The 21,927-nt window shown below is 46.6% G+C and overlaps 1 protein-coding gene across 1 annotated transcript; it reads right to left on the bottom strand.

The window, feature by feature from the left end:
• Positions 1 to 5,736: 5,736 nt before the first annotated feature.
• On the bottom strand, positions 5,737 to 6,464 carry EDB93DRAFT_1191027 (uncharacterized protein). The gene is made up of 2 exons (XM_041450863.1): positions 6,306 to 6,464; positions 5,737 to 6,255 (listed from the first exon to the last, which is right to left on the bottom strand). The coding sequence occupies exon 2, from the start codon at positions 6,141 to 6,143 to the stop codon at positions 5,817 to 5,819; it is 327 nt and encodes a 108-aa protein (XP_041300634.1). The 5' UTR covers positions 6,144 to 6,255; positions 6,306 to 6,464; the 3' UTR covers positions 5,737 to 5,816.
• Between the last annotated feature and the right edge of the window lie 15,463 nt (positions 6,465 to 21,927).

Consider the following 21,927-nt stretch of genomic DNA (forward strand, 5'->3'; position numbering starts at 1 on the left):
GGACACAGGCTGGTGAGCACTACTATCGAAACGGGCATGAGGGAGAACAGGACCAAATGAAAGAGACTTGCGACGCTGCGGCTCTGGTATGGCAGCAGCGAGGCCGAGAAGGGCTAGGGTTACTGTTGTCAGTCCGCGCATTGCAAAGCTGACGGAGTCCTTAGTTTCACTAAGACTTCCGTTTTGTGCATCAGGTTTATATCAACACTGTCTACGTAAGCGCGGTGAATCCCGGTTGCGGTGGCTGTACACGTAATCTTCCAATTATGGGGAGTCAAGATAAGTCGCCTCGAGGAGACGGAAATGGAGTTGTTGGGCTTGCAAGGCTCAGATCAAAAACAGAGCTCGATCAAGTCTGTCCTCCTCATGTACATCAATGAGATCCGGCGTGAGAATTACAACCCCCGTGGCATAATAACCACTGGGCTAACTTCAAAGTACTTATCTCACTGCCTAGGAAACTATCTCATTCCCACACAAAGCCACGCGTCTATCGCTTTGCTCATCCTGCTCCAATGCTGCGTGCTTCCGGACGAGAGCAGACAGCCTTCTTATTGTCCTTCTCGTGAGCCCCCTTCTCGCTTACTACAGTAACGTGCATTTGCGGGCTCAACAAGATATCTATTCCATCTCATTCTCCTATCAACAGAGTCTCGAGTTCGTTCACAGAACCTGAACGCCCAAGCCCAAGTTCTCATCCGTCCAATTAGAGATAACGAATCAAACAATTCCATCAGAAATCACGACATCACACTCCAATTGGTTCCTGACACGGTATATTTATCGACCCACTCCTTCACTATCTCTTTTACATATCATATCGCATCCTTCCGCGCACCAACATCAGCTCATATTCAAGACCCGCCGAGGAAAAGGCGCTCACCTCTTGCTTTCACGTGCAGAATGCACCACCGGTCGTGGCTTGACAGCAAGTGGGGCAGGCACAGCCTGCAACGTACACGAACTGGTCGTCCGATGCACATTCATAAATGAACGCATTCCCGCCATTAACACCCGCATCCTGTGAGCACCCATAACCACCTGCAAGCAACCGTAAGTACACCGTTAAATATCCCCACATCCCAGAAACATATCGTTATGTGGCAAGAGCACTTACCTGGGGTGTCGCAAGACTGGCCGATAGGGTTGTACGCGGTGGCTACGCCAGCCATTACCGCAACAGACACGATCATAGAAGTGAGTGAGATGAATTTCATGTTTGTAGTGAGGAGAATGCTAAGGCTCGATAATTTATCTTCTGTTGAGTTGAGTGGAAAGCTACGCTCTCCTCTCGCCTTTTATACTACAACCATAGCATGCCCCAGACAACGATCCATCCATCCATCTCATATCCGACGTGGGACAGGTTACCTTGCACGGCATCCCCATCAAATTTGTAATACTCCACCTGCAGATGGACGCAACGTTCGACGGCCTAGGTGCATACGGGGCTATAGTATTGATCTCAAAATTTTATGCATCCCCCCACATGACCTATCCGAGGCGATGGACGCGGAGGGATCATGTATCAAGGCAGTGGTCTTGTGTCACGATCACAATGTCATGATGATACCTGTTCTTTCGTTTGACGAATTGTTGACTATTTCAAACTCTAGATCGCGACGCTGAAAAGTCGTCTGATGAACGTCAAAAACATATCGGAGTGCTTGCCTCGAATTCGGAATATGAGAAATGTTTTTTTGACTCTCGACACTCCGTCGATACATAGGCTGACTGTTCCGTTATATCGAGCAGATTTTACTCTATCAAATTGACGTCTGCGATTCAGCCAAGTCGTCTGATATGATGAACCACCCGCCAAGCTGTGCCACAACGCGTCCTGTGGTGCTGCGACCGGATATCATGCTAAAAACCGTTCGGGAGACGGATGATATTACAGACGATCGGAAATTCTCAACAATTGAGTCTCACTTGGACGTACTGCGCAGACGTGGCACTGGGATCTTTGAAACTGATCGAGTGATCCGATCATCATGTGCCGAGGCTTGTCCGTAGCACGGAGGGGCATGATATATTTTCATCCTAGTGAGGCGGTTCAGTAGCTTCAGCTATCTTGTGTTCGATTACTAACGACTATAGTATCATCATAATCGTGCTTTGGATTAGTTTTCGTTCTGCTTATCAGAAATCTCCACCCCCATGACTGGGAATTAGTGTCGGCAGAAGTTTTTGCTAACTTCCAGTGTTCCATCTCTACTGATGCAGTGCTGACGATATATTACCAGGTCGCTTTCCAACAGACTGGAGCGTACGAACAGCCTTGAGTCGTAATCAAATATGTAGTACAAGTTGGTTGCTGATTGTAACCGTCCAGCAGCCGAGTTCCGATACAGGCCACCGTTCTAGGGCCAAAAGTTTTTCCTCTTCGATGTTTGTGGGGGATATCGTGCTCTACATAGTGTCCAATTAAGCTCATATCCAGCCCCACCATCGATTACACGAAGCGCGTCTTAAATTAAGCGTTTATGCCAACCACACAGTAGTATCATTTATGGACCATTGTGAGCTATCGCCGAGGCACTCATCTTGTTTTACGGAGAGGAGATCGCGTAGCCGGATGACACCAAAACACAAGCGAAAGCACGCTGGTGGAATGAGAGGACACTAAGCTTGGTAAGTTGGTATTTCAATTTCGCGACTAGTCACTCTCTGCACAGTGCGGAGTCTCCTGCGTAATACTCCAAGCAAAGTACTGGCACAGTCTCTGAGAAAGCGGAGCGAACTGTTGGCAAGGATGGACTTGAGCTCAGCAGAAAAGGTGCATTCACTTCATTGGTTCAACGTTTGCGGTTGGCTGTTGATGAGGCAGGTGGCGCTGAAAACAAGACGCAAACCGAAGCAAACAGCTATAAGCTATGCGCAACACTATATATACAGTATAGGACCGGCATTTGAGCCAGCACCGTCATTTGAGCCAAACAGCTACCACACAATCAATGTTCGTTTATCAACCTATCGGATAGTGCAGATGTATTGGTAATACATGTATCTTGTATACTGTCGAGTAGAAATGAAAAAAAAAACATAATGCATGCATGCTACAGGTCAGAAACATGCCCTCTCTCAGCACCAATCAATGCAGTGAGAAGGAATCATTCAATTATCAATGTCAAAAAGGCTGCCAAATGAAAGATTTATATCCGTAGTATAGTTTCGGTACAATAAAATATGTCTAACATACAACAATGTGCTGCCACTGGGATGCCGGACGAGGGTCTCAAAATCTGTTATCAAAGTGTTTATCGGAACAAGATAGCGAAACTAACCCAATTTGGAATTTTATTTCTGGACTCAAAAACACCATCCTGCAGTATCCAGGCTCGTATTTTTGCACATCTCAATCATGGTTGGACGTCCAAAGTCAGTCACAAGGAAAAACCAACTTGCTAAGAGCTTGATGTCGACGAGAATGAGCGCGAGAATGCCAGTGATGAGGATGAAGAGGAGTAGCTGGCTAAGGATTGTTACGATAATCGCTTAGATGATAAACTCGCACTCTATAAATCCATATAAGGGCTGGCTCAAGTGGTGAAAAAATTAGATATCAAGACATTCTACTGATTCACGCACTGTGCACGCATCTCTCATTCGATTGCTCTGTAGCGTTGCATTAGCATGGTCGTCATACATCTAAACATGACTGCCAAATCAAAATTTTAATTTATGTACGAGTGTTCACTTGAGACAATCAACAAAATTTACTGGCTCAAATGCCGGTCCTATACTGTATAACTTCTTCATTGCGATTGACAATTCGTTTTCAGCCAAGGCCCACGGGTAGTACAATTGCTCATGATAGGATAGTCGAAATCGTTCTAAACCAGGAATCTGAGCAAAATGGGGGGATATGATTATACGAGGAATCGAGGATCATGAGTATTTCAATCTCGGCGGCTGGTAGTGTATGATATAGTCAGCGAGGTTTCTTTGCATGTAGTACGAGCTGTCAGTGACGTGCTGTCAAAATGTATTTGGGGCCTCCGAGCATTGAGCTGGAGGTTCCGGCTTGCCCTAAACTCCATCTATACGAGCGCCGGTCGCCAGTGCGAGTTGATTCAACTACAAACATACCTACTCTGCACGAGAAATCATGAATTCAACTAAATGCTGGAAAATATGGTTTCGGAGAAACTTGTTGAATACTGCTTCGTTGTTCTTTGGAATCATTGGACCTGTACGGTGTCTCATGTTGTTCGTGAATCACTTTTAAGCGACGCATGACAACTTTGAAGTTCCGTTCATGTGATTGCGTTGGACATATCTCGTCTGCCCTTGCCAGATAGCTAGTTTTTTTCTTGTAGCATGCCAAGGCATCCTCTATGAGCCATCCATCGAGCGGTCTGCCCCACCTCAGGAGCTTGCCATTTTCATATCGAAGACAGATCCAAGTGAGGACACAGATGAACGATTCAGCGTCATGATAGTACAGGTGCTCGACTTGACCTGTGATGGCGTTATGCGTGAAAAGTTTGAGCGACATGAAGGGTACCGTCCCTGTGCGCTCGAAGCCTCTGGGAGCTTCTTTAATCGGAGGCAAAAATCGTTTGATCGACGACAAGTCGAAATCGTTGATAACGCTCAAAAACTGACCATGTAAGCGGTATCCCATGAGATTGCTGGGGTTGATGTCGCCGTGACGTATGCCCTTCTCCCAGAGGGTAGGGTGGTCCGTAGTAGTGAATAGACGACATAGAGCATGAGAAGGCAGGAACACCTACACACCACAGCTTTCCACCACGCAACAAGGAACTCGTTCCCGGTCAGCGTCGTGATTGGGAGAAACTTGCTAGATGTGATGATCAAGACACATCTACGCCGTTCAGCTTCTGTAAGTCCTACTGCTCTTCTAATTTCCGTCGTAGATGTGCCTTTGAACTCGTGGATCCAGAAAATATTTCTACAGTGGCCCTCCACTTCTGTGCCCTTGTTGGGAAGGCACTTGGGCAGAGTGTTGATACATTTGCTGTGCGGGGCGGACTTGTCAATGAGCTCGGCAGAGAATGCAGAGTTACGGAGAGGGGTCTTTGGTGCATTGGTGCCAACATAATTGGCCATGAAGTTATATACGGAACAAAAAATGAACCAACTTGAGCCGTCTCAGCACTGGCAAAATATGAGAACGTCTAGGAAATCGCCACTCTGGAACCAATCGATGTAAAAGCGAGAAAAATAAGGACTACGAGATTCTACAGTACTATCCCTTACGCTCTATTCGTGACGGTCCACAATTTCGTGAGTCACAGGTCACGAATAGTAACGGACAGTCACACTGGCCGAATCTACAGTCCGCTCGGCAGACGTTAGAATCTTCGTGATTCGTGATTCGGGATTCGTGAACTTCAACAGTGATTGATTAGGACGCTACTTATAAGTCTGTGAGCTACAGTATGTACCGAAAAATTATATAGAACTAAATGCAATCATTAATGATGTGTAAAATATTGCTGAGGGAATGTATGTGGATGTGGGTATTGATGCATACTAGTAGATGGATTATGAAGTCCGTGACTCGGACTCGGATGCGCGGGTTGAGCAAAAAAATATGGTGGATGTGGTGCAGGGACACTGAAACCAGTGTAAAAAGACGGATGTGTGGAATGTGGTGGTGGCAACACTGGCAAGTGCCCAGGCTGGAAGGAACTGGGGGTTGTGGAAAGTTCTGGCGGCAAATTCTGTTGTCGCCTCGAAGTTGAAGCTGCCGACACTGTGGCAGCGCTCGTTCGTTTGCCACCGAGAAGTCCCGCGAACCTTGGTTGACTGGCACAGTCAGGATTTTCTGCAAGATGTTCTTTGATTCATGCAGTCAGTTCAATCATTGTCCCGTCCCTGGATAGTGAAAGAGCGCCGGCAATGGTGACGAGGTCGTCCTTGCGCTTGTATGATGATAGTGAGCCGTCAAATACCTTCGTTTTGATGTCTTCCTCAATGCGCGAGAGCCGAACATCATTTTCGGCTTTTTTCTGGGCAGCTTTCTCTGCCTCAACCTTTTCCTTCTCAATGCGCTCGATTTCTTCAGCCTCGAATGCTTCTCTGAGCTCTGGGTGCGTGACGAAACGGGCGTTAATTTTCTTCGACTTCTGACGCTTCTTCTGGGTCTTATTCGCCAGCCGTTGGTTCAGCATCGTCCTTGACAGCTTCCTCTTCCGATGGCTGGAGGAGTTGCTGTGACTTGGCAAAATCCCTGCGAGACATATGTAGACCCTTGCTCCGGTCGTTAAGAGTCTGCCGTGCGACCTGTACAATAAAATTAGCACTGCAGGAACTCGAAAAATACACAATCATACCTTTTGTGCCCTTGCAGCTACTGTAATATTCTTGTAAGTGCCATTTGTGACACCCATGAGTGCAGCCTGGATCCTGGACTCGTACTCGGGGTCAGTAGACGCTGCCAGCTTGCCTCGGTGACGTCCCATGGCATAGCGATTGAGCCCAGCTCAGCGCTCACGGATTGCAGCTGCAATGAAACACGCTGTTAAATTCAATGTCCGACGTCGGCAGCCTCGGCAGGTGACACTGAAATCGTGATTTTGGCTGCTGTCACGCTGAAAACATGATCTCCACCATTTCTCAACAGATTTGTTTCGTTCCACTTGGAATATGCTAGTATATAGTATATAGAATATACTGAGTGAAGTAGCTAAGTAATTACATTGAAGTTGAGTGCTGCAGACAAAAATCACGAAATTGTGGACCGTCACGAATAGAGCGTAAGGGATAGTAGGAGGTAAGCAAAATGAGCGCAGTTTCAATTATTCGGTTCTTTCCGTAGTGTAGTCCGAAACTACTCTTCCACCCTTATATCCAGACTAGCTTATTAGCCAAACCCTGATCCATCATTCAGCTTAGCTATCCACTGTGGTACTGATGGCTTATTTTTGAATGGATCGCTAGACAGTGGCATAGTGGATAGCTAAACTGAATGTCAATGGTTTTTGGCTATTTGGATACCAATATGACCCTGACAGTATGGGCTGCGCAAAGATACTATCTCTTGATTCTCTTCATCTCGGGGGTTGGAACCAATAGGCGCGCCTAGCGTCTCAGCGCACAAATCTCACAGTCAGTCCTACTCTCGCTCAGGCTGTCGAAGTCTACCTCACGATTAGCACAGCTGGCTGCATTAGATGAGGCTCGCCGGCTCTACCACCACTAGACAATCGGAACGCTGTCGACTCGTTTATTTGACAGAGAGAAATTAAGTAGAAATCCGGGCCTGCTGATTGGAAGTGGAGCATGCTAAAATTATAAGGCAGTATCATCGCTAACCAAATAGTCTACTAGTCATTGTATCAACGAGTTCCGCGTACTTAGACGAGGTATCCTTTTTATAGCCCGACTCAGTGGTTGAATGTGACAATGTTGACAATACAGGGATGATGACTTGGGGAAGACAGTTGTTTGTTCCGAACGCCCCAAAAGTAAACAACATTGGTGAGAGAACTCATGCGCCGGTCGTAAAGTCATAAGATCGTCCACATGTCAATCCAGCTTGACGTCGCGTGTTACCGACACTGTTGCTCTAGTAAGCTGGTGTGGGGTCAGACCAGTCAAGCTTTCAAGCTAAGGTCGAGGAGGTAATCTAGGAGCCAGGCAGTAAGCTTGGTCTCATGCCTAGCTGCTGTATCTCAACGTACCACTACCACTTATCGAAGGAAAATAATAAATGTGCTTCGAAGATAACACTGCATGTAGTCGTAGGAATACTACACAATGGGACCAAAGCGCGAAGCGCTCTCCCGCGCACAAATCGAAACACCGAACTACGTAAACATATCCTCCTCGCTCACATCCCGCATCCCACACGCCGCCCACGTAACAGCAGCATTCAGATCTTCCACGCCATCATTCCTCGTGCCAACAACCCCATTCACCTCATATACCGACTTCGTGATACCAAGCGTCACTTTAATAGCCGGAGGCCCGGGCGCATACTCCTCGAGTTCCGAATCTAATTTGTCCCTAGCTGCAGTGCCAACTTTCTCATCTCGAGAGATGAGGCGTAAGATGTTCCGTGCGGCAACCTCCGCTTGATAATATGCTGTATGTCCAGCTTTGATCGCGTCGAACGCGTCTGCCGCATCGCCCACGACGAAGATGTATGGGTACAAAGTCTGTTGAGATGAGTAGGGCTCGACCAGGGTGGCCGTGGATGACACGGGTGACGTTGAAGGTATGTCAGCATATGCGATGGATGGCGACAATCGCCATAATTCTGACTGTTCTATCCCTTCTTCCGTATCAGGAGTTAAGTCCATCAACCAATGCAGTACATCATTTTCCCGAAACTTGTGGGGCTCAAAAGAAGGTGGTGGGACGTAAAGCTGCATAGTCCGCAGAACATGTGCCAGTCCAGTGTCTGGGGATACAGCACGGGGGTCCATATCACGAAGGAGCCCTGTATTCGGTGCTTGGCCAGTGCATAGGAGCTAATGACGTGCTCATTTAGCTTAGTGTCGCTCTTCAATCTGAAAAGACCTACCAGAAGGTCGGCGGATATCTCCCGCCCTGATACAGTCCGTACTACACGTGGCTCTGAAGAGCCTTGATCAGTGGATTTGTGTTGGAGTGACTCGAAATCCAGTCGCTCTCCAAGAATAACACATATGTTTAGCTCCTGCAAACCCTGAAGGGCTGAATCATCACTTAGTTGAAATCACTTAATAGAAGACACGCAAAACTAACCTTTTTCGTGCACTGCGTGGTCAAACTTTGGCAATAAACGATGACGGGACTGTAGAAGCGTGACGCGCTTTTGTGGGTATACAGCAGCGATGTCAGATGCGAACTCTATATATGACCATAAAATGCGTCTTCCACGGCATAACGACATGACTTACGAATACCAAGCGCGCCGCCACCTACGACCAACACGGACCTGGCAGCCTCGACACGTTTCTGGCGTTCTCGGAGGGATGAGATACCCTCCAACTTCGTTCCTCCGTACAGTGGAATTTCTAGTGGTTCCAAAGTCGATTTAACTCCACCTTTTTGGTGATTCCAAAGGTCTATTGGCTGGGGTAAGTGGGAGCCGAGAGCATAAATGGCATAGTCAAAGTCTAAGTAAGATTGTTGTGACCCTGGCAGATTCGGAGAGAGGATGATGCGATGATTATCTATGGAGGTGATAGTTGCCTGCACGCGAACATGAGATGAACATGAAGAAACATCTGAAAGAGAACAAGAAGGGAAGTTATTGTATGGAATAACTAATAGGAGGACCATTGGTATCAGAGTAGAGCAATGCGGACTGAGTGCACACTTACATGCTTTGTGTTCGTGACCGGCAAGAACAGCATATCTAGAAAAGTTGTAAACATCTAAAAACACAAAATGAATCTTCTTCCAAGCCCGGAAGCAGCAAAGTTCTCACGATTCCTATGTCTTGACAGGCATCAGAAGTTAATGGAATACATTCACTGAAGGCAACGCACGAATTTCTATCTACCAAAACAATTCTCCAGCCCTGCGGGATACCCTGTGCAAGAACTTGAGCAGCTCTTGAGCCTAGAGAGTGATCAGAGGGTCAGTAATTTCAACGCTACTCGTGTTGAACACACCTCCGTAGGAACCGCCCAGGATGACGACCGTCTTTGTAGGGAATGGCGTCGAAGACATATCGGACACCTCTGTTGCAACGGACATGATGCAGGGCTCGGAAGGAAAACAGCTCCAAGTTACCACTTGACAGGCCTTGTATATGTATTATATTGGGTGGGGATCCTTTTGAAAGCCCGGACTATATATTGCGAAGTCGGGACTCACACATCAACGAACCCGTGAACAGACTATAATGTCATATACGATCATTTCCATGTATCTGATGGGGGAGTTTACTTTGCCTTATGAAGGAAAGATGATTTTTAAGTCAACCAGCCACGCTGTCTTACCTTTAGGGAACTGTACGGGTAAAACCCCGGTACCGTGGGCCATACCTGCACGCACGCCCGCTTCAATGGGTATGGGGGTTTTGCTAGGTATGATGCGCTCGTACCCTTATCCGCGAGTATTACATACAGAGGTTATTAGATTAACCATTATAAAAATATAAGATATAGACCGTGAACGAAAACTCACCGAGATTCCAACATCAAGAGGTAAGTGACAGACGCGAGCATGGACGAATGCTCAGATGTGCAAATGGATGCAAATAAATAAGATGATTTATCATAAAAAGCAAGGAGACGGCAATCACACCTATGTGTGTGATCCGTGTGTAAGACTTCAAAACATCATATTATCATTGTCGTCAAGAATGTTCGACGTGCCAAACCAATTGCAACGCGATGATGCTGGGAAGTCATGTGGGAGAGGTAGTAGTTGGCTGTAGGGTTGCAGGCCAGCCTATCTGCAAGCCGAAGGAATGATGAACCGCTTCGTTCGAGAATGGCAAGCATTCTATAATCATCAATTAAATTAAATTTGATACTCCAGGCCGTCAAAGAAAACCACGTATGTTCTTGACACGTAAGAGCACTCCGAGTCATTCCTGGAATATCCAGCTGGTATCGACATTGTCAAGCTGTAGTGACCGAAACGTGAGATCTTCTTCTACACCATCGCCATCGACTTCGACATCCAATTGAATGCCCCTCCTTAACTCATACTTGTTCCAGTACATGCACGCATGTTGTAGTGGTGACGTGAGGCAGACAGGAATCGAGGAGAACAAGTCATGGATGTGCCCAGATCGCGGATTCGTGCGGTTCTGTTGTACTTCGAGGGAAATGTAGCAACTGTACTGGTCCATCATTCTGCTGACGTTATGTAGCAAGAGTAATTTGCAAAACTGTGCGCCGTTGGCACATTCGACCGAGTTATTATAGAAAGCACCAAAAATAGTAATTGGACTTGCACTCACATGACGTCAGCGAGCTCAAATTTCTCAATCAAGTCGCACCGTCAGCAATCACTGGGGAAACGAGAAAATGACCAGAGCCTTAAGCTGTCTGCCTACCGTACTTACTAGTATGGTCTTACGTCGCAAATGTTGTTGTTTATTATTTGATTTCCTAATACGGCGAGTATAGTTTATGCTGCTACTAGTACATACGGCCCCCGTAAGCAAAGTGTGCCTCTCGTGTAAAACCATCAAGACCCACGAACACTCGGGTACTAATCTAGTATCACATTATTCACATCTAACACACTTCAAGTTGGTCTTGTACTAGCTATTTGTTTCTCGATGATGATGGCTAAACTACTGCAGTGGGCTCTAGTACGTGCACTGGACTCAACATACGACCCAGAGGCTCTAGCAGCCACTGCTCCACGAGACTCTAACTCTAACCCCAGTGCGGCTACTAAGTCCGCTCCAAACGCTGCCGAACCCTTCTGCCCCTGGCCTCATCCCTAGTAGCGGTCCTCCACTCCACTATCAATACGGGTTTTTCACTGAAAGATCGAATCTACAACTGGTTTTACCTTCAAATTGGCAGTTTCATTCGCAAAGCGAGTTTGCTTATGATCTGGCTTGGTTCCTCGCCCCAGAAGACCAGCTAAGGCTAATAAGTCCAATTGAATATTTATTGGTCCTTGTAATCGTGGCATCGTCATCAGATGCTCAACCGGGCGTCACGCGTCGCGGAGAAGACTACATTTACATAACGTTGCCAGCATGATTTTATACTCGTCAGTACGGCCTCTCCTTTCCCCATGCTGTTTGTTGTTTCTGATCACCTCTCTCCATACTGACAAAACAACGGCGCTATGTCCAACTCGGGGAAATCATCAACTATAGAGTCCTCGCAGGGCATCGACTCTCCATCTGCAAGCAAACATAGATCGTCTTACGTCGACCAGGAAATACCTAGTGAACAAGCCTTTCATCAAACGCATCTTAGTGAAGCACCAGATGGAGGAATCAGGGCATGGCTTGCAGTTTTTGCGTAAGTACATATTTATTTGATCGAAATGGTCACCGACGTCTTTGGATTACAGCACCGCATTGATTACATTTTCTACGTAAGTTATTTTCAATTTATTAACCTACTAGTTTGACTCAAGAAATTGTACCAGGTTTGGTTTATTAAATTCTTGGGGTGTAAGTCAGGTTTGTCACTACACACTTGCAGTTCCTACTAATTTCTGCCTTTAAGATCTTCCAAGCCTACTATGAGGAAAATCTACTGGTTCACACTCCACCTTCAACCATGTAAGTGCCAAGTTTCTTTGGTGCAATGTTAGGTAAACAACCTCTTGCACTCTCCAGAGCATGGATCGGTTCTACGCAGGCATGTCTAATTCTGGTTATAGAAAGCTTACCAAGCTCATTTGTGCTGCCAGTATGCACTCGTGTACCTTCCGTCTCTTGCAACGGGGAGACTATTTGACTTGGGATACTTCAAAATACCGTTTTTCGCCGCTAGTTGCGTCATCGTCACGTGCACTTTCCTAATTGCGGAATGCACTCAATTCTGGCAGCTCTTCTTGACACAGGGTGTCGGCCTGGGAGTAGGCTGCGGTTTCCTATTTAGTCCTGCAATCGTCATCGTGTCACAATGGTTCTCCAAGAGACGTGGCTTAGCTCTGTCACTCACTACCGTTGGGGCTGCGCTCGGCAGCATCCTGTTTCCTGTAGCGGCACAAAATTTGATTTCGTCAATTGGGTGAGTTCGCTCAATCGTTCGTGAGACAATTCATATACGCTTATACACTTTCAGATTTAGATGGACAGTTCGTGTATTTGGATTCATTCTGATGGTTACAATGGGGACAGCCAACATAGTATGTCGTCAGCACTAAGAACATCTTCGCGACTGACGCGTCTCCCCTAGTTTCTCAAACGGAGACTTCCGCCCATCAACGTTAGCGGGGGACTCTTCAATCTCAAAGCATTTCGCAACAGAGCATATTCCACATATTGTGTTTCAGGAATTGTGATACTTTTAGGTCTTTACACAGGTACGACAAATGAGCTTATTATTGTGGCTCCTGATATCTTGGTTCATCAGAGTTAACATATATCTCTGTGAGCGCTGTAACAATTGGCGTCTCCAAACATTTCTCGTTCTATATAATTGCGATTGCTAATGCGGCATCTATGTTTGGCCGCGTGTCATCTGGACTGTTGGCAGATAAAATTGGTAGGTCTCGACAACTTTGGACTATGCGAACATCAGTTGATATTTGACAGGCGCACTCAATACCATGGCAATTTACACAACTATTACGGGAATCACGACAATCGCTTGGACATTTGCTAAAGACGAAACTCAGCTCATTGCAATAGCCATCATTCATGGGTATGCATTGCATTTTTTCACTGCTAGCTGCGGTTAACTGACCCATCCAGGTTCTCCATCGGAGCATATATATCTCTGTACTCTGCACCTGTTGTGGCAATGGGGAAAATGGAAGACGCGGGGCGTCGAGTGGGGATGTTCATGTCCCTCATTGGTTTCGGAGGCATTGCAGGTCCTCCAATATCAGGTGCAATTTCTACCGCGACAGGAGGCTTCACTGGTGCGGGTTATTATGCAGGCAGGTTTACAACATAGACAATCTTTGAGTGAACACTGACATTTTCCAGGTGGCTGCATTATATTTGGTGTCGCATTGCTACTTATGGCGCGGTACCTTCACCTCCGACGGCTATGGGGCAAGTTTTGAATGATTGTTTCGTGAGGCGAATCTGCACGTGCTCTTGAATGGCACAGAAGGAGTGGATGCGATATGATTCAAGCGTGGCATCAGTCACTTTCGTTATGAACTAGTGTAGCAATTTAGTTGGTACATAAAAGCTGAGCAAAGGACCTCGAGTTTTCATGTGTATGAGCGCTGGGGATTTGTGTCTGGTTTGTTCACTGGTGACACGCCAAAACGACATGAGACTAAAGAGATAATTTCTATATACCGCAACAGACAAATGAACTGTTAAGATGCGGTGCTGAGAGCTGTCCTAGGGAGTAATGTGCTCAAAGGGCTCACCCTTACAACTCGAATGCACGATGTGACGATCCAATGCGCTCCTGAAGTCATGCATGCAGGTATCGATACTAAGTCCCCTGCCAAGTATGTAGGCGAAACCAAGAGAGGTGTGGGATTGCATATTTCAGGGAGCTGGCGTGACTTCAAACCACTGGGCTTCCCAATAAGTAAGCCATAAGTAATTTCAAGAGGACGGCCGTAAGGTAAGGTCAAGTCAACATCGAGAGAAAATAGTAGACATATTACACCGCATGCGGTCGGTAAGAAGAAATAGTAGTATCATAACAGAATGGGACGCACAAACCAAAACATCAAACTACATGAACATATCCTTCTCGCTCACATCCCGCATTCCACACGATGCCCACATCACAGCAGCATTCAGATCTTCCACACCATTATTCCTCGTGCCCACAACCCCGTCCACCTCATATACCGACTTCGTGATACCAAGCGTCACTTTGATAGCCGGAGGCCCGGGCGCATACTCCTCGAGCTCCGAATCTAATTTGTCGCCAGCTGTAATCCCAACTTTCTCACTTCGAGAGATGAGGCGTAGAATATTCCGTGCGGCAACCTCTGCTTGATAATATGATGTATGTCCAGCTTTGATCGCATCGAACGCGTCTGCCGCATCGCCCACGACGAAAATATTTGGGTACAAAGTCTTTTCGCTTAGATAGGGTTCAACCAGGGTTTCCGTGGATGACGAGGGTGACGTCGTAGGAATGTCGACAGGCGTGATAGATGGCGACGATGGCGACGATTCAGAGTCTGACCCTTCTTCTGTATCAAGAATCAACTTCTTCAAACAGTGTAGTACATCATCTGCTTGAAATTTGTGAAGCTCAAGAGAAGGCGGTGGGACGCAAAGTTGCATAGTCCGCAGAACATGTGCCAATCCAGTGTCTGGGGATACAGCACGAGGGTCCATATCACGAAGGAGCGCCGTGTTCGGTGTTTGACCGGTGCATAGGAGCTGATGACGTGCTTATTTAGCTCGCTGTCGTTCATTAATCTGGAAAGACCTACCAAAAGGTCGGCAGATATCTCTCGCCCTGATACAGTCCGTACTAGACGTGGCTCTGAAGAGCCTTGATTAGTGGATTTGTGTTGGAGTGACTCAAAATCCAGTCGCTCTCCAAGAATAACCCGAACGTTCAGCTCTTGCAAACCCTGAAGGGCTATATCATGGCTGAGTTGAAGTCACTTAATAGAAGACACGCGGCAAAACTAACCTTCTTCATGCACTGCATGGTCAAACTTTGGCAATAAACGATGACGGGAATGCAGAAGCGTGACGCGCTTATGTGGGTATATGGCAGCGATGTCGGTTGCAAACTCTATATATAACAATCAAACGCGTCCTTCGTGGTGTAATGACGTCACTTACGAATACCGAGCGCGCCGCCACCTACAACCAACACGGACCTGGCAGCCTCGACGCGTTTCTGGCGTTCTTGAAGGGATGAGATACCCTCCGACTTCATTCCTCCATATGGTGGTTCCAAACTCGACTTCACATCACCTTCTTTTCGGTGACTCCAAAGGTCTATTGGCTGGGGTAAGTGGGAGCCGAGAGCATAAATGGCATAGTCAAAGTCTAAGTAAGATTGTTGCGATCCTGGCAGATTCGGAGAGAGGATGATGCGATTGTTCTCTATGGAGGTGATAGTTGCCTGCACGCGAACATGAGATGAACATGAAGAAACATCTGAAAGAGAACTAAAAGGGAAGTTATTATTGTATGGAATGACTGATAGTAGGAACATCGGTATCAGAGTAGAGCAATGCGGATTGAGTGCACACTCACATGCTTTATGTTCATGACCAGCAAGGACAGCATATCTAGAAAAGTTGTAAACGTCTAAAACAAGAAGTTAATCTTCTTTGGAACCAAGCTTGAAAGCAGCAAGGTTCTCACGATTCCTATGCCTAGGGACATCATTGGAGGTTAGAAACACACCTACGGAATCCGAAACTGGGACAACGCACGAATTTCTATCTATCAAAATAACCCTCCAACCCTGTGGCATACTCTCCATAAGAACGTGAGCAGCTCTTGAGCCTGGAGAGTGGTTGGAGAAGAGTCAGTGAGAATCAATTTCAACGCCACTCATGTTGAACACACCTCCGTAGGAACCGCCTAGGACGACAACCGTCTTTGTAGGAAATGACGTCGAAGACATATCGGACACCTCTGTGGCAACGGACATGATGCAGGACTCAGAAGAGAAACAGCTTTAAGTTACTACTTGACAGGCGTTGTACTCAGGCTAGCTGAGTATACAGGTGGGTGTTTGATCTCTTTTGAGCCCTGAGCTTATATATTGTGAAATCGGATCCACAACCACCGGGAGTAGCAGTGCAGAATAACGTACAGTTGCAAAGTGGCCAGGAAACTGCACCGCAGTGGGTGGGGCTCAGTAAGTACAATCCTCACGCGCACGTGGGGTTGCTGGAAACCAAGCATCATATCATGATATCGATATGGTCTTAATTACCGCCGCGCGTGCGTTGGGTCGAATTAGTTTTCCCGATATCATTTTAACAGTGCGTAGTACATCTATTTCGGATGCAAGCTCTATTGCATGTTCGGATGCTTGAGTATTAACCATATTACCCAGTACATACCTCATCACCGCAGTTGGTCACTGCCCCTAGGATTAGATTTGTGGTGGAGGACTTCTCACATGTTGGTCGGGCGCTGATATGTTCTTTGTATGGGAATGTCTGTTTTCCATCTATCTGCTAGCATCAGTGGATCAACGAGTCCGGAAAGACCAACACAGATATTAGGAGAGATTTGAACGTTGCCAGTGAAAGTGACGCTGCATCAGACTATCACTGCTATGCTGAGGTGGAGACATGACCGTCGGCCCTATCCGATACCTGTACCAGTCTGTACCATGATTCTGAACATCCGATCATCTCGCATTCTCTCATTCTCGCATTTTGATAATAATCTTGACGCTTTTGCACGGCGTCTGATCAATACTCCTCCATGCCGTTGTGGAGTCATCGTGCCTTTTACGCAAGTATTAGAGTTTGTTTTCTTGTTGTCCGACTACAATTTCCATCTGGACCAGTGTCTGCTCCTAGTTTAGCATCTATCATCGATTTTTCAGTCGCAAATATGCTGAAAATTTCCCGTGCGCATAGGCTCATGACCAGCCTGGCTAAACTACACACCCCCGTCGAGTTGCGAGGCTGTGAAGCACTTAAATAACATTTCAGAAACGTATCAAAGATTGGTTACGAGTCTACTGCGCGCATTCACTTCACGTTATTTTAGTTGATCGAAAATTTGAAGGCCACTTTTGGGATACTTATATTACGCGTGCATGACTGTACTGATGTGACTATGCACCACAGGTTCGTGTTATAATAGGTGACTTCCCGTAGCACTAGGCGGAATAATACTGACCATCATAGACCGGGTTTTGAAATGAGATACTCCAAAACCAAACCGTAGGTCGACGAAATATCATGGATAATATTTTATATCAGTATGAAGTGTTCTACCAGTCCTCGGAGTGAGCGATGCCCAAGGATCAGGCTGCCAGGCGTAAGATGGACGTGCAGCTGTCAGTGCAATCCCCTGTGCAATCCCGTGGTGTCGTTTCCATGTCCAACTTCGGTCGCGACCGTATGGCGCCGTCGTAGTGTATTTCATTTATGGGTATATATATAACTTCAATGAAGTGTAGTATCAAGGAGAGAAAAGACCCGAACTAACGAATGCTCACCATAGGTACTGCGCCGCCACTACTCCTTAATGTCTCTTTTTACATGCCAGGAGCCCGACGGCTGTCGGCCATCATCGTTTCGGGTCCTGACAAAGTCGTCCTACATATACAAAAGGTAGGATTGGAGAAACAAAAATATCTTGAGGGGACTTCCGTATTGATTGCCAGTTGTACCTTGATATTGCAAAGTCAGAAGGTACCGCAATTCCTTGACAAGCGCTAGTGAACTGCCCCGAGGGGACTTTTGCATTAGATGCCAGTTGTCCGCCGTTCATTGATACTGCAAAGCAAGAAGGTACCGCCTTGACAAGCACTGGTGAACATGTTCCGAGGGGACTTTGTATTGAACGGCAGTTGTGCGCCGTTCATTATATTGCAATTTTCAAATAAGGAGGCACCGCTGTCCCTTAGTAGTCGGAGCGCTAGCGTTAGGTCGACTCATCACAAAGCGTCCAAATCTATGCCTATAGACAAGGTGAGTATGCGAAAGTATACGAGGGATGCGTGAAGTGCAGGAGTTTGGCAGTATCGAACCCGTTGGCGCTGGACGATAGAACGCAGATACCGCGGTAAGATTATGTCAGCGGATATCGCTGGTGTCAGTGGTCCTAAAAAGGCAAAGATGCGTTATTTTTGTTTATGGGGTAATACGTTAAACGGGGCAAGCTACTAGTAGTTGACTGTACTAGTACATCTAGCCCATTATCAGTGAGAATGCAATACCTCAGTAGGCTGATGCATCACCAATAGGCAGGGACACATTGGTGGCTCATTTCTCAAACTCAGTTTAAGTAGCCTTGTGGTTTCATCAACATTATCATTTCTCAGATTTGATCGTTCAACAGATAGTCCTTGAATATAGCCTTGCCGAGCAAAACCCTGGGTCTACTAAGTCTGATTGTATGTATCACTGACCCACGAAGGTTACACTTCTTGTGCTTAGTATAATTATATATCTGTGGTTATGAGAACTTAGATAGTTTATTATAAACTGATTCGAAGTTCAATGTAAATAAATGTACAATATATATACTATGATTCGCTAATACTATGTGTCCAATCCGAAAGTCTGCATTTCGGTCCTTCTTTGACTAATCGACACCGCTCGGTAAGTCGGTGTTCCTAGGCTCGGGACCATCTAGGTGTTCCCTACATTACTCATCTATGTTTAAATTACTAAGTCTTTTACTCCTGTGCTCGTACCGTCATCATGAATGTCTAAGTCCAACAATATCAATGTCCGTAATACATCTCTTGAGTATTTTATGTTCCATAACTCTCGGTATAAGCCCAGTGAAATGGTAGGGTAGGGGTCACAGGACTTGATTCGAAGCGGTGATCACACATATAAAAAGTAAACACAACGAACCACAGTATGATTTACATTTATTCACGCCTTGCTACTTTCAGGCACACACAAGCACCAGGAACATCATGATATGCATACAGAGTAAAGGTATATACAATAGCTCACACACCGCACTGTTTCATAAGCTGGGTTACACTGAAACCTCCTGTTGATCCTCACAGTAACTCCTCCTTCCCTTCCACTTCCTCATCTCCCACTTCGTCCTCCAAGCTGCAGGAGGCTGCCTCATCTTGAGATTTTTCCCGCTGGACCAGCAGTCTTCTCCATGCAAGCTGTAATGGCCTCCAAGCCAAAGTGCCCGGATCATCCTCGCCGTGTTGAAAGGGACAATACTGGAGATCGACTAGATTTGGGAACACCACAGCCAGTAAGAGGAGAAAATGCGATGCATCCGACACCCTCGAGCATCCGACATGCAGCCGGCGGAGGGCTGTCTGTGTGGTCCAAAGTTCCAGATTTCCATCCGGCGCATGGGGAAGTGTCGGAAAATGCATGGCATCGAATGTTAAATGCAGGGCTCGCAACGACTTGCACCTTGTCGCTAACGAAAGCATCGCAGTAAGGGTGATCTGACCCCTACAGACACAATAGATAAACGATTTTGGGGCAAATTTCAATGTATGAAGATCCGGCCAAGCAACAGCAACATCCTCGATGAACGCGTCGTCAAGGCAGTATTTTCAGATGTTGATGAACTGGACACTGGACAGGCTTCTAAACTGGAGTAAAGGGCGGAAAATGTAGGAATGGAGTTGATTTTCAGGCTCAAGGATGCGAAACATGCGAGACGAATGGCCGAGTCGGACCACACTGATTTCTTTCAGGAATGCAAATGTGTTGCAAGCCGTAGATATAGATTTGATGACTGCGGTGATTTCGGCTGGCGTAGCATCTTCGTAATATGAGATTTCGATGACCGATAATCGTGGCATGGCGATTTGATCAAGGAAAAATATGCAATCTTCCAAGTAGAAGCCAAAGAGATTGAGACGTTTGAGGGTACTCAATTTAAGTGGCATATCGCCTGACGGTTGGGTTTTCATATCTTCTGATCCATATATGCGTAGTGTGAGGGTTTGGAGACAACAAATGCTGGATATTGGCAATATTTTGCCTCATCAGGTCCATGGGGATTGGGCCAATATCCAATCCATTTAACGTCTTCGGCAACTCAGGTACTATATACTGAGGGAAGTCGAGCTTATTTACCGCCAATTGTCGCAAGCCAGATGCGTCTGTAGAAAGACCACCAAGAAGTTGCTCTAGCTCGTTTCTCCGGACGCTTCGCGGTATGATAAATGTGAGGTTTTCCAATTCAGGCGAGAAGAATTGGCGAAGCAGAGATAAGGAGTCTGAACCAACGTCGAGCGAATCCGGAGACACCGCGTCGAAATGCAATGTGCGCAATTTAGGAAAGAGCGTCGCGGGCGGGAACAGTGCGAAAAGTTGCCGTAGGACCGGGCCACTTAGTGTCGGGGAGCCATAGGTGTACTGCGTGGCAATAAAGGTGCGTATCCTTGCCGCATTGATTTTAACGCGCTCCCATTCCGGGAGGAGCGGTTCGCGTGAAAAAACCTAAAAATTGGAGTACGGTGAGCGCTGTCCTGTCAAGACTCAAAATAGCAGACATCACTCACGATGGTACGATAACGACAGACATTCCAAGTGTCTCGCGGGAGACACTTCACGAGGGGTGTCAAATTGTCCTGTTGATGCCATAGCATGTCAAGAGCATGAGATGAGAACGTGGAGCAGGTCATTGCCATGTTTAGCAAGTCCGACTTGGACTTGACATGTTGCAATATCTCGTAAACGATATCGTTGACTTTAAGAGCGTGATGCATGATTGAGAACTGTTGGTAGCCCTCGACCATTTGGACGATCCTTTATATATGACCAATCCAATCGTATCCACAGACCTACAGGTCTTCAGGTCTTTTGCTGTGGTAGTGTCCAGTTGTGAAGTTCATAGAGCCATTGACTCGATCGGCCGCTCCGTTGTAGCCAATAGGTGACACAAGAAATTTGTTCACTGGCACTGTGGATGCGGCTATTATTCATCATTGTACAATGGTATGTTTTTCGCTGAATGTGGAGTACTTACAGTACAGCGTTCCCTGCATAATCGCCGAAAGCAAGATAGTAGCCTAAGCGCATAGCTGCCCACGTCAAAGCCTTGGCACCACCCATGGAGAGTAGCTTTAGGACAGATGCTTGAGCACTTGCTTTGCTCACCGCCTTTGGTTATCCGAATCCTCTCAACAATAGCCGAAGAGGTCTACGCCAGCTACTAGAGGTCCAAGCATAGATTCAATGAATTTACAACGGACTCTCGATTCAAGCACTAGTCAAGGCGTCGAGGCTGGTAGAGAATATTTCTTGTAATAATAGCTGGTTTAGACGCGTCAAAAACAATATGAATGAACATGCACACCCATCTTAGTCATCTAACGTTCGTCTATTACCTGTTAGGGGAGACTATTCAAATAATCGCACACTGGTATTACTGCCGAGTTGCGAACACATTAGTGACGTTACCAATGCAGCGCTGGACTACCAAACAATCTTGCAGACGGGCCTCATCACTGTTCACGCACATATCGGATGCTGAGTAGCAAGAATTATATCACTGAATCTGCGGGTGGGGATCACGTAGGATATGCAGCATTCTGTTCGCGAACTTGCTACAGAAAGATTCCGAGGGTGGGCGAACCACAAAAGACTCTTCAGCGCCAAAGACTCACTGTTTCCAAGGTAGGTGGAGCACAGTACCGACGTAAGACTTGGCAACTGTCAATGCCTTCAGGAGCGTCAGCAGATGGAATTATGACTTCCATATCTTGCTTTGCGAGGGCTGCACCG

The sequence above is a fragment of the Suillus bovinus genome (genome assembly GCF_016758785.1).
Source record: "Suillus bovinus strain UH-Sbo-P2 chromosome Unknown EDB93scaffold_265, whole genome shotgun sequence".
NCBI lineage: Eukaryota > Fungi > Basidiomycota > Agaricomycetes > Boletales > Suillaceae > Suillus > Suillus bovinus.